The sequence below is a fragment of the Camelus dromedarius genome, chromosome X (genome assembly GCF_036321535.1).
Source record: "Camelus dromedarius isolate mCamDro1 chromosome X, mCamDro1.pat, whole genome shotgun sequence".
Classification (NCBI taxonomy): Eukaryota; Metazoa; Chordata; class Mammalia; order Artiodactyla; family Camelidae; genus Camelus; species Camelus dromedarius.
In genome coordinates this window covers 1,781,189-1,793,826 of record NC_087472.1, presented here as the reverse complement: position 1 = coordinate 1,793,826, position 12,638 = coordinate 1,781,189, and the positions used below count along the sequence as shown (strand labels likewise).

General features: G+C 59.9%; 1 protein-coding gene across 6 annotated transcripts in view; it reads left to right on the top strand.

Annotated features, from left to right (window-relative positions):
- ATP2B3 (ATPase plasma membrane Ca2+ transporting 3) overlaps positions 1-12,638 on the top strand; it is a 62,530-nt gene that overhangs the window by 36,890 nt on the left and 13,002 nt on the right. For all 6 annotated transcript variants that reach the window (XM_064482781.1, XM_064482779.1, XM_064482780.1 and 3 more), the window contains 8 exons: positions 1,641-1,820; positions 1,951-2,038; positions 2,615-2,721; positions 3,487-3,678; positions 5,242-5,455; positions 6,175-6,386; positions 7,585-7,692; positions 9,296-9,478. In XM_064482781.1, the coding sequence (XP_064338851.1) occupies positions 1,641-1,820; positions 1,951-2,038; positions 2,615-2,721; positions 3,487-3,678; positions 5,242-5,455; positions 6,175-6,386; positions 7,585-7,692; positions 9,296-9,478 (1,284 nt within the window). The remainder of the gene's footprint in view (positions 1-1,640; positions 1,821-1,950; positions 2,039-2,614; positions 2,722-3,486; positions 3,679-5,241; positions 5,456-6,174; positions 6,387-7,584; positions 7,693-9,295; positions 9,479-12,638) is intronic.

Here is a 12,638-nt window from a genome sequence, read left to right as displayed (position 1 = left end):
TCACCGGGCTCGGGCTCATCACGGCCACTTGGTGGCAGCAGAGGAGTGGCTTCCAGGCACTTCAGAGCCAGGAGGAAGCTGCTGGAAGGGCAGTGTCTCCCTGGAGCTCATCACTCAGCACCCCACAATCCCCACAGAGCAGAAAGAATCCCTGAGGCTGACAGCAGGGAGAGGCCTATGGGGGTGTGGGATGCAAGCCCCTCCTGGGGGCTCGGCCTTCTAGGCCACTTGGCAGTATTTGCTACAGGGATCATAGGGTCACTGTGTCACAGGCCTGAAGTGGGGGTGCTCTGGCTGGGCCCGGGTCCCCCTCTTCCTCTCATGCCCACTCTCTCCTTGGCTGAGATCACAGCCACCACCCCCAGCTTCAGGGGCCACCAGTGTGCCCGGACTCCCAGACTAGGGTTCCCCTGCTGCCCGCCTGCCCTGGGGTCTCCCAGCTGCCCTACCTCCCACACCGCCTGGCTCTGGCTCCCCCGGCCACCGCACCCCCTGGGCTCCCAGGCCCGGCCGCTCTTGCCATCTGTCCTCGTGCCCAGACTGTCACTGGGGCTTCGGTCTCAGCCCAGTGGTACTCACTGGGAGCCCGCAGGCGGGGGCGCTGGGCCCAGTGGACAGAGCAGGGAGCCGGGTCTCCCCAGGCTGTACCCCTTGTCGGGGCTGCATCTGGGCATCTCACAGGCCTAGGTCTGACCTCTTAATCCAAGTCCCTCAGCTCTGAGCCCGCTCCTCCTGCTGCTCTCCCCTCCGCACCCCTCAGGCACCGTCTGCCGGGCTCCCCTCCGCAGAGCCACCTCCTCACTGGGAATGGGAGTATCTCAGTTCTCTGGGACATGCTGCCACTTCCTGGCTGGTCTCAGCTCCTTTCAGTGCATTTTGCACTCAGCACTAGAGGGGTCTTTTTCTTCTCCCTCTTCTGGAATCTAATATTATATTTGGAAAATGGAGGTGTGTGCTAAGTCATCAAAGCCACGTTCCATTTCCCCTAAATGAGCACCTTATCATGTAAAGCCTACGGCTCTAAATCTCTTAGGTTTTGTTTTGTTTTGTTTTTTTCTTAAATGGCAGGGCAACAAGTGAGAGCTGGCAGCCGGCAGCCCGCCCTGAGTCAGAGCCCTGGAGGGCCCGGGCTGCAGTGGGGCCTGCTACCTGGCTGGGCAGCTGGGGCCAGAGGTTCCACTCTCGTCCTTCCAGAGCCAATGCAGCAGCTGCCGGCTTCCCTGGCTCAGCTGCTCTGGGTCTCCATTTCCCAGTGGAAAATGGGGTTGAAAGAGCAGGGTGATTTCTCTGGTCAACCTTGGCCATGGCTCTGATGCAGCTCCTCAGCAGGGTAAGAGTTTCCACTGGCTCCTCCCAGCCTTGCTCGTGATGACAACTCCTGGATCTGAGTCGTCGCTGGTCCCCTGACCCAACACAGTGAAGGAGGCACGGGGGAAGCAGGGTGGGGGACTGGGGAACTGAGGGAGGCACCTTGCTCCCTGCAGGCTAGGCTGACGGTGATGGCAGAGCAGACAGGCTACTTCTCTCCTCCAGGCCCCGTGCTGGGGGCAGGGTGCTGCAGATCCAGATAGAGCAAAGGGTACAGCCCGGACACGTGTGTCTGGCCTTGATGGCCCCACCCACGATCTGGTCTCTTCCAGGTCCCAGAAGCTATTCGCAAATGCCAGCGTGCTGGCATTACGGTCCGCATGGTGACTGGGGATAACATCAACACAGCCCGGGCCATTGCAGCCAAGTGCGGCATCATCCAGCCTGGGGAGGACTTCCTGTGCCTGGAGGGGAAGGAGTTCAACCGGCGGATCCGGAACGAGAAAGGCGAGGTAGTTCCAGGTCCATCTGCCCTCCCGCAGGCCCGGGCTTCTGGCACTTTCTCCACCCCAACCCCTCCTGTTCAGCCCTGTCCGCCCGCCCACCTAGGCTCTGCAGCTTCTGCGTTCTATCCCCTCCCAGATAGAGCAGGAGCGTCTGGACAAGGTGTGGCCCAAGCTGAGGGTCCTCGCCCGATCGTCTCCCACTGACAAGCACACTCTGGTCAAAGGTAATGGACTTGGCTCACTCCTGCTCGCCCTTCCCTGCCCCTGCCCAGGTGGCATGGCGCAGGCTGCCTGTGGCCATCACCCCCACGTGTTGTCTGAGCTTCCGCCTAGGAAGTACGGTACTCAGCTCTGGACCCATTGTTGCAGGAGACTTGTTTTGTGTCTCAGAGAAAGTCACTGGCCCTCCCTGAACCTCAGTTTTCTCATCAGGAAAATGGAGATGATAATGTTAACACAAATGGAAGAGGCTGGGGAGACTGGTCTCTCATCCTAGCAGATGGGGATACTGAAGCCCAGGAGATGGAAACGTCTGTCCCAGTCACACAGCGCTGAGCCCCTGCCTTCTAGAAATCACAGCCCCACCCCATGTCATCTCACTGGGTGATGGGCTGGGGTAGGAGAAGGGGGACAAGCCTGCCAGTCAACGCACAGGGACTTGGTCCCAAAGTGACAGAGAGCATGGAGGCAGTAGCACAGTCACAATCCCAGAGCCAACTGGTCCCCCCCACCACAGCCCTGGGCTGGTCCCACAGGAACACAGTTAGGCCGCAGCCCTGCCCCGCCCTACTGTGTTCCAGGCATCATCGACAGCAGCACCGGCGAACAGCGGCAGGTGGTGGCCGTGACCGGGGACGGCACCAACGACGGGCCAGCCCTCAAGAAGGCGGACGTGGGCTTCGCCATGGTAAGCCACCTGCTGCCAGCCTAGTTCACCACACTGGTGGAGGCGGGTGCTTCTTAAGGACATAAGCTTTGTGCAGGGATGTGGGGGCTACCATTAAAGCAAGTTGCAGAGTGCCAGAAGTTTCTTTCTCTCATATCCTGGCCACCTGGGCCTCGGCAAGCTCTGCCGATCAGGGGACACATGTGCGATTTATTTAAAGGTATTTGGTGTGATGATGCCAGAGGTGACCGCGGGGCCCGGCGGCCCTGCTGGGGGTTGGGGGGTACTGGTCAGTTGTGCACCGGCCTCCTCATGTCCCGGTCCAGTCTCAGTGAACCTCAGTCACAGGTGTGGTTAGCACAGTCCCCAAATGAGCTCTTCCTCTGTGCTTCTCTCCTGTTGCTTTTGTGGACCTAATTCTTCCAGTAAAATCCATCGAGCAGGGTGGCGCTGGGAGCACAGGAGGCTGCTCAGCTGCTGAATGCAGAGACCCAGCCAGCCCAGCTCCCACCCTGCCTGGGCAGGCACAGGGGCACAGGCCAGTCCTTCCGAGAGCCGGACTCCCGGGCGCTCCCCACACAGCAAGCTGCTCTAGTGTGGAGAGACCGGGCAGAGACTAGTAGGCGACCCAGCTGTGGCAGTAGGGCAGCCTCCTCTTTGTCTCTGAGCAAAACTGTTCTAGTGCAAGGACTCGTTGCATGGACCAAGGGACTCGTTTGGAAGGGAAGGATGAGTGGTTGTGGGGGGCTGGGGAAGGGGCCCATGGACTCTGTGTGTGCCCCCCAGGGCATTGCAGGGACTGACGTGGCCAAGGAGGCTTCGGACATCATCCTGACCGATGACAACTTCACCAGCATCGTCAAGGCAGTCATGTGGGGCCGCAACGTCTACGACAGCATCTCCAAGTTCCTGCAGTTCCAGCTGACTGTCAATGTGGTGGCCGTGATTGTGGCTTTCACAGGCGCCTGCATTACTCAGGTAGGCACTGGGGGCCACTGTGCCCGAGGAGGACCCTGAGCCCCTCCCACAACCGAGGGAGAGTGCAGGAGGCAGCTGGCTCCCCGGGCCCCTCCTGCCTCGTGCACCCGGACTCCTGTGTGCAGAACAAGCCCAGGGGACCCTGCTCCCAGCAGCGTGAGGGCCAAAGAGCCCCTGTCCGAGGGCGCAGTTGTGGGAGTCAGGTTTTTCTTTGCTCCAGAGTTTTTTAGTTGAGAGAGAATCCATATACCAAAAAATCCACCATTTGAGTATACAATTCAGTGATTTTTAAGTACGGTCACAATGTTGTGCAATCATCGCCTCTATGTAGTTCCAGAATGTTTTCATCACCCCAAAAGGAAACCAAGACCCCATGAGAAGTCACTCCCCTGCCCCCCTCCCCCAGCCCCTTGCCCCCACACATCTGCTTTCTGTCTCTACAGACTTACCTCTCCTGGACATTTCAGATAAATGGGATCAGAGCATATGTGGTTGTGTCTGGCTTCTTGCCCTTAGCACAGTGTTTCCGAGGTCCATCCATGTTGTAGCAGGTACTTCATTCCCGTTGAAGGAGGACTGATGTTCCATGGATGGAGAGAGCACGTTGTGTCGATCTGTCCTCCATCAATGGGCATTTGGGTTGTTTCCACCCTTCGACTGCTATGAACACACGTGTGCAAGTCTGTGTGGATCTGCCTTTGCACTTCTCTTGGGTCTGCTGGCAACTCCAGAGCTCACCTTCAGGGGCGCCTCTTCCCCTTCTCTGGTGGTCCAATTCTCCCCATTAGTGAGTGTCCAGAATTTGTCTCCCTTTCAAAGGTGTTTTTTAATTGAGATAAAATCCACGTAACATAAACTCTCCCGTAATAACCATTGTAAGCATTTTGAAGTGTGCGATCCGGCGAGTCTTAGTGCATTCACAATCTTGTGTGACAGTCACCTCTATCTCATTCCAGAACTTTCTCATCCCCCTTGTGCCCACTCAGCAGCCACTCCCCACTCTCCCCACCCTGGGCCCTTGGTGCCCGCTCATCTGCTTTCTGTCTCTGTGGATCTGTCAGTTCTGACAGTTTCCTAGGAAGGGAATTGTACAGTATGTGGTCTTTTGTATCTGACCTCTGTAAGGCTCACTTTTAACCAACTGAGAGGCTGTGAGAAGGAAGGTCCAGTGCAGTTTCTGCCTCTTCCCACTCCTCGGGTGTGCGAGACGGGAGAGCACGCATCCTCTGGGCTCTTGGATGCTCTGGGTCAACTGACGGGGGTGGGCAGCTTCCTGCTAACAATCTGGACCACACCTTCTCGATCCCTGCCACCAGGTGAGCGAGGAAGGGAGACTGAGAGCATTTTAAGAGCAGGAATCTGAAAGCCCAGCGTGAACCCTCTGCTACCCTTAAGAAAACATGGGGATGGAGGTGGCACGTTGTTGTGGGAAGACTGGATTTGTTGCATTTCACTTGAATTAAATGCCAATGACATTGCCCCCCAAGCTGAGTTTCTTACCAGGAGTGGGGGGGCCAGTGGGGTTTCCTATCCCATGGTGGGCTGACTGCCTCCTTTCCACAGGACTCTCCTCTCAAAGCCGTGCAGATGCTGTGGGTGAACTTGATCATGGACACGTTCGCCTCTCTGGCCCTGGCCACCGAGCCGCCCACTGAGTCGCTGCTGCTTCGGAAGCCATACGGCCGGGACAAGCCCCTGATCTCACGCACCATGATGAAGAATATTCTGGGCCACGCAGTCTACCAGCTCAGCATCATCTTCACGCTGCTCTTCGTCGGTAGGTCAGCCCGGGAGCACACTGCGCTGTTGCCGGCCCTGTGGGTTCTGACACTGTCTAGCAGTGGCAGGGACGGACGGGCTCCTGGGGACCCCATTTCCAGTGAGAACCCCCTTGGCCCTCCCCTCCCTGTGGCCCTGGGAGCTTTCTTCTGCGTCCTGCCTCAGCTCTGTTCAGTGGATCCCTTCCTTTCCTTGGGGGCAGGTTTCTTGGTTGGTCTGTGTGTGGCTGCTTCCTGACATGAGGACGCTGTCCGCCTGTCTGGGGACCCTTGACCAGGAGGTGGCTTGGCTTCCAGCCCATGTTTCCAGGGGCAGGCTCGAAGCTCAGTGCAGGGATGGCGTTTGCTGAGGGGCCAGAGTCACGCGTGGGGGCCCCCCAACGTCAGCATCTAGGGGTCCCCTTATGGGCTTTTCTGGAACTTCTCAGGAGCAGAAGCCTCTCATGGTTCCTCCTCCAGCTCGAGCCGGTGCACAAATGGGTCTGAGGCGTAGATAGTTTAGAGCCTTGTGTCTCATTGTCTTCGCTCCTGTCCCCGGGGTTTCAGTGCCAGACCCCTGGTCCAGCCCCTGGCCTTGGCTGTGGGCTGAGGGACTCGTTACTTTCTCCTCACAGTCGCCCAGCAGTGGCATCGGGGCTGCGGCGCAGACCCCAGCCCTGCCTGGGGACACCGGTCCCACTCAGGGCCCGGCTTCCCTCACGGGCCCCTGGGCTTGCAGGGGAGCTCTTCTTTGACATCGACAGCGGGAGGAACGCGCCGCTGCACTCTCCACCCTCCGAGCACTACACCATCATCTTCAACACGTTCGTCATGATGCAGCTCTTCAACGAGATCAATGCCCGCAAGATCCACGGCGAGCGCAACGTCTTCGACGGCATCTTCAGCAACCCCATCTTCTGCACCATCGTGCTGGGCACCTTCGCCATCCAGGTAGGATGGGTGGCTCCAGTCCTGGGAAAGGGGTGGGAGAGGGGACCACCCCACCCTGTGCTCTCCACACCAGCCTCCGCTTCTCCCTTCACAGAACCAGCTCTGCCCGCACTCCCGCTGTCCATCTTCCCAACACCCTGGCCTTGCCCTGGGTTCACTCGCTAGCTTCCACAGGGCTTGAGTGTGCCCGCCTCAGAACTGCCCTTCTCACAGATCCTTCCAGGTCTGCTCCTCCCATTTCTAGCCCTTGATTCCTTGGCAGGAGGCCACCATCACTCCAGAAGTTTCCTTTGGAGATGCTCTCTGTCCCTGGTGTTGACACCACAATGCTGTGGTCAGGCTGGTCAGTCCGCTCTCCATGAGGCACTGAGCACTCAAAACAAGGGTGTCTTCATGAACATGTGAGCTCTAGAGAGGCCACCAGGTCAGGACAGTTTGTTTCTCACAGAGGAGGGGGCCTGCCACTCCATGGGGGGCCACCAGAGGAGGCACCTGGGTTGATCAGTAGCAGAGAGAGGGCGAGGAGCCCTGGGCGGGACAGGACCTTCAGTGCGCTCTCTGGCGGAGGGCTGGGAAGGTGAGGTGAACAGGCCCAGGGCATGACGGTTGTGAATAATGTCCAGGCTCTGGGCTGTAGGGCCTGGGCGATCAGGGCAGGCGCACGGTGGCCCAGAACACAGAGATTGGAATGTGGGCTCTAGTAGGTCTGCAGTCGAAAAGCTCGTCCCTGGGAAGAGGACTCCTCCCACGGAGGGGAAGTGAGGCTCCAGGAGGCCCAGGCAAGGAAGGTGAGATGCGTTATCGGAGTATCTGGCATATGTATGTTAAACCATCACATTTACAGAAGCCACAAGCACTGCTAACACAGCTGAACCACGCCCAAAGGCTGGAAAAGGGACAGTTCAGGGCCCCTGCATCGGTGGGCATCTGGCACCCAGCGAAGCCACGCGCCCGCCTGGCGTGGCCCCCACGGCCGGTGGTCAGCCAGTCTGGGAAGGCTTCTTTGCCCCCTGGTTGCGGGAGGAAGGAAGGGCAGGAGCCCAAAGCAAGGAAGACTCCCAGGGAATGGCTTGTCTACCTGAGTGAACCAAAAACCCCTCTGACTCCCAGAGCAGAGCACCAGGCCCGCACGGCAGGGTGTGCCCCGAGGGCTGCAGATGCCAGCCAGACCCACCTCCCTCCCACCCCTCTCCTGCAGATCGTCATCGTCCAGTTTGGCGGAAAGCCCTTCAGCTGCTCCCCTCTGTCTACGGAGCAGTGGCTCTGGTGCCTGTTTGTTGGTGTTGGGGAGCTGGTCTGGGGACAGGTAAGTATCTGCCTTGGCAGCTCTCAGGGCACCGCCCCCTTCCTGTTTGTCCATTCTGGGACAGCACTGGTGACGGGCACAATGCTGGGGAATTGTGGGCAGCCCAGGGATCCCTGCCTGGCTCCCTACTCCGGAGCCTCGGAGCCCACACCCGGAAAAGCCCATGGTGTGTTGGCAGGGGGGCTGCACACCACGGGTCTCAGGCCGGGGACATGCCATTCCCTAAGTACCAGGCCACAAGTGACAGCATCCACAGAGGGAACGCCAAGGGCCATGGCTGGGATGTCACCGGCCCTGGCAAAACCACCCGCCATTCCCCTTTCCATGGTAGGAGCTTGGGAAACACTCACCTATTTGAAACTAAACTGCACCTCACTAAACCCTCCCCAGGGCAGAGGCTGGAGGGAAACGAGAACATTCTTTGAGCTGACGAAGGGCAAGCCTTACACCTCAGGCTCTGCAGCTGTGGCTGCAGCCAGTTCACAGGGCCAAAGGTCACCTCAGGAAGGGAGACCTCGGTGCTGGGGCTGGGCAGAGCCCAGGAGGGGCCAGACCAGGCCGTGGGCCCACAAGAGCCCTCTGACAGCCTTTCTCCAGAGTTCTAGAGCATTAGTGTAGGAGGCTGAGTCCAGGATCCACTTTGTCCTGTACCTTAGCCACCTCAGGCCCCCACACAAACTACCCCGCATCGGGTGGCTTCCGTGGCAGATGCTATTCTCTGGAGGCTGGAGGTCCAAGGTCACGCTTAGGTACAGCAGGTCCAGGAGAGACCAGGTGCGAGCTCCCAGACCCCTGCCAGCCAAGTTGTGGGACAGCGGCCTTTCTCCCAGCGGTGATAGGTGACAACATGCACGGGCTGCTGTCACCAGGGACGCTCCCTGAGCGCTGCTGTCCAGGGACTTGATGGGGATCGGTCCTGGAAGCCCGGAGCACCCGCCCAGCTGACCTGAGTTCCTGGGTCCCTGCACCCTGGAGGTCAAGCTGAGACGTGTGGCCCAAGGCCCCACCAGGAATCACGCCGTTGGCAGAGACTGACTGGCAGGGCCCTCGGCCCCAGGCAAACCAAGACCTTCTCATCAGGCAGGACATGCCAGGGCCTAGAGGTTCCCTCCCAGGAGCTGGGGTCCAAGGCCAGGCCTCTCTCTGCCTTACATGCCACGTAGGAAGGCCGCACTGGCTGCTCCTCTGGACGCTGATGGAGGTGGGCCCATGTACAGGGACACGGGGTCCCTGCAGGCCCCCGCCCAGGGCTCTGGGCTCCAGCTACATCACTGCCCCCTCACTGGGAAACGCTCCATGGCCCCCAGTGACCTCCGATCTCAGTACCCGCTTCCACAGGACTGCTTTCCGCCTGCTCGCTCCGCTTAAACACAGAAACCCGCAGTGTCCAGGGAAAGAGGCGGCCCCTCCGTCTGAGGAGCAGCTGCAGGCCCCCGGGGCTGCCCCTCAGGAAGATGCTGGAAGGCGGGAGGCATGGGCACCGGCTTTGGCGTGCGTCAGACAGAGGGGGACACTCTGGGCTCCTCTCCGGCCCCAGCAGACCTTCCACCCCGAAAAGCCCAGCCCAGCCCAGCCCTGACAGCCACCTCTGCCTCTTGGCCAGGTCATCGCCACCATCCCCACCAGCCAGCTCAAGTGCCTGAAGGAAGCTGGACACGGGCCCGGACAGGACGAGATGACGGACGAGGAGCTGGCGGAGGGCGAGGAAGAGATCGACCACGCCGAGCGCGAGCTCCGCAGAGGCCAGATCCTCTGGTTCCGGGGCCTCAACAGGATCCAGACGCAGGTAAGCCGCCGTGCCACTCACCTACTCTGGCGTTCCTGCCTCCAGAGGGTGGCAAGCCAGCAAGAGGCAGAGAATGGGCGAGGCGAGCCCGAGCCCAACAGGGATGCCCTGGGGTCTTGCTGCTACGACCACAAGGGCAGCTGCTGGGGGTGTCCAAAGACCATCGAGGCACTGAGATGCCTTCTCCCTGACACCTCCCCCAGGGCCCAGGCGGCCCTCCCCGTAGTGCGCGCAGGTGTCAGCCAAGGGCACGCGGTGACTGAGAGCTGTGTCTCGGGGCAGTGGGGGCTGTTCGAATAGCTGCTGGGATTTGTTTTATTTGCTGGGAACTCTCCCAGGTCATGGGGAAGTGACATTCTCAGGATGAGGTAGGTGTTCATTTCAAACGGCCTTTGGCGAGCTCACCACTGCTGGTTGAAGCCGAGGCAGTCAGCAGCAGTCCTCTCCAAAGTCAGGCGGTCACAGCGACCGCCCAGCTGCGGGCACTTGCGAAGGCTTCACGAGAGTCCCTCTGACAGAGCCACTCTTGCTCCCTGCCCCTAACTCTTCCCGGCCAGCCTTCTTGCCAGAATATTCCACGCTCACTGTTTCCCCGAGGCCTTCCCTGGCCCTCACTGGTGACTCCACCACAGCCCGGCGTCTTCCCTCAGCACTCGGAGGCAGTTCTCACCAAGGTCTGCTTGGAAGCTGCCTCCTAGCGCCTTTCCCTGAAGCGCGGTCGGCCCTGCTTTCCTGGTGGCCTGCTGTCCCTTCCATCTCGCTGCCTGCCCTTCATCCTTGCTGGCCTGTGACTCCCACCTCCTGCTAAGACCTTGGTCTGTCCTGTTTCAAACTGTGCAGCTTGCTTGCTGAAAATCCCACGGACCAGGGGCGCTGGTCTCTGCTTGCCAATTCCTCACAGCCTGGCCCTCCCTTCAGTTTCCAGACGGCGACCAGGCACCCCTCATGCACCACCTCCTCCTCTGCCCGGCCAGGAACCCCAGAGTGCCACACCCACACCAAGAGGCACCACAGCACCCACCTTGGGCTCAGCTAAGCCCAGACCACAGGCCCCACCACCCCGAGCACACCTCCTCCCAGCCCCCCAGCTCCTGATGGAGATGGTTCTGTTACTTCCACTGCCAGGGACTGGTCCCAGAGCCTCTTCTTGTCTCCGCATCCACCTGGTGCCTTCGGCTCAGCTCTACCCCCTTGCATGCACATCCCCAATCCAAACACGCCCTCCCTGCACCCCTCACCCAAAGTCCTCCTGGCCCAGCCACCCATGTCTATGCCTGGAGGGAGGCTCCCTGTGTTCACCCTGAACACCTGCAGCCGCCTGGTGACACCCATCACGCCCTGCCCTGCCCTTCCTGGGCTTCCTCCTGCCCGGCCACTGGCCTCTGGCTATGCTCTGTCCGGGACCCCCAGCCCCTGCCCTGACCCAGCTCCAATTGCTCCTTTTCCTGGGGATTCCACCATGCACCCGGCCCGGCCCTTCTCTGGAGTTTAGGCAACTTCCTGCCGTGGGACCCTTGGTCTGGGGCAAGACCTGAGACCACACCTCTCCCTAGTGTTTGCCTGTAGAGTCACACACGATCACAGGCTCATTCCAAAGAATCTTCCATGCAAGGCACACAAAGCACCTCCCAGTGCACGGCTGCTCCCACACAACCCCCAGGAGGCCAGCCTCTGGGCTCCCCTCCTCTCCTCCCCCAACAGAAGCTCCACTGAGTTTTGCTCAGCGCAGCCCCTCCAACACCACCTCCTGCTCTGTGGCCCGTGTAGCCTCTCTCCTCATCCTAAGGGTGAAGTCCAGGGTCCTGACCGTGGCCTTCAAGCCCCTGCCCCTTAACATCTCCCCCAACACCCTGTGCCCCATAACCCCTGCTGCCTTTCCAGATGCCTGCTCTGCTTGCCCACTTGGCTCAGTGTCTGTGTTGGCCACTGTCTTGGCCTTAGGCCTCCCCAGGCCCCACTGCGTCCCCCGGGGGTCCCCCTAATCCTACAGCAGCCTGCTCAAAGGCTGCTGCCTAGTGAAGCCTTCTCAGAGTCCTCTCCGTCCGGCCAATGCAGCACATGCGCTTACGACAGCCAGTTCTACATGCGGGATCTGTGCTCCCAGCCCAGGGCACTGGAATCACTGAGGTGCAGACTGCCCCGGGGAACCTTCCAAGGCTGCAGAGCCCGGGCTGCCCAGAGCTCCGGATCCTGTAGGGCTGGGTGAGGTGGCTCATCCCTCCTGGTGTCCCAAGCACGTCGGCCCACGTGGCTGAGAAAGGATGTCTCAAGTCCGGCAGGAACATTGAGTCCCCAGTAGAACGGAGTAGCCCTCCCAGCCAGCCGCCCCACTCTCCCCCACCGTCTGCCCAATGTTCGACTCTGAGCACCCCCCTCCCCGCCCCGTCCTGGCCCCAGCAGTCTCTCGGGTGTTGTGCTGGGGTCTGGGGCAGAGCCGGAGCCAGCTAAAGCCCGCTCAGCCCGTCTCCTTCCGTCCATGAGCCTAACTCAGCGTTAGCTCTTTAGCAGCTAAGTCCTCAGCCCCGCCCCAATCTGAGGTGTCTGGGAGGAGGTCGGTGGTGCCCCAGCCAGCTGCGTATCTGTCTCCTTAGTGCCTGCGGCCTCTTGGGCTGACACTGCTGCCTGGTTAGTAGAGCGGGTCCTTGCAGTCGGAGGCTTGGAGTTCCTGGCCAGTCAGGTCCCTGCTTTGCACACGAGGCAATAGGGCCCAGAGAGAAGGGACTGGCCTGAGGTGGCCCAGGCTTCCCTCTCCTATCCCTTAGCCTTGTCCTCTCCGCAGAGGCACTCATTTCTTTGCAGGATCTTGATTTTGTCCCAGCAGATTCACCGCGCTTCTCAACAATACTGAAGCCATGGGTTACTTGAGCTTACTTTGCAAAGCCTTTATTCTTTTTGAGTCAAAATACCAGCTTGAAAAACAGAAAGTCTGGGAGAAATAAAGTCTCTCAGCTTGTAGACATCCCAAGCCGAGAGGAACTTTCTCGAGGCAACCAGGCCTGCATTTCTGAGGTTTCAAAACATGAAAGTGCTCCCCAGATTTCAGAGGCCCGCACAGCTTTTTCTGTTGCTCAGGGAAGGCATTTCCTATCTGCTGTCACCTCTGCCCCATGCTAATGTAGCAACACACCTGGCGGCTAGGGTGTCGTCCAGAATCAGGGTC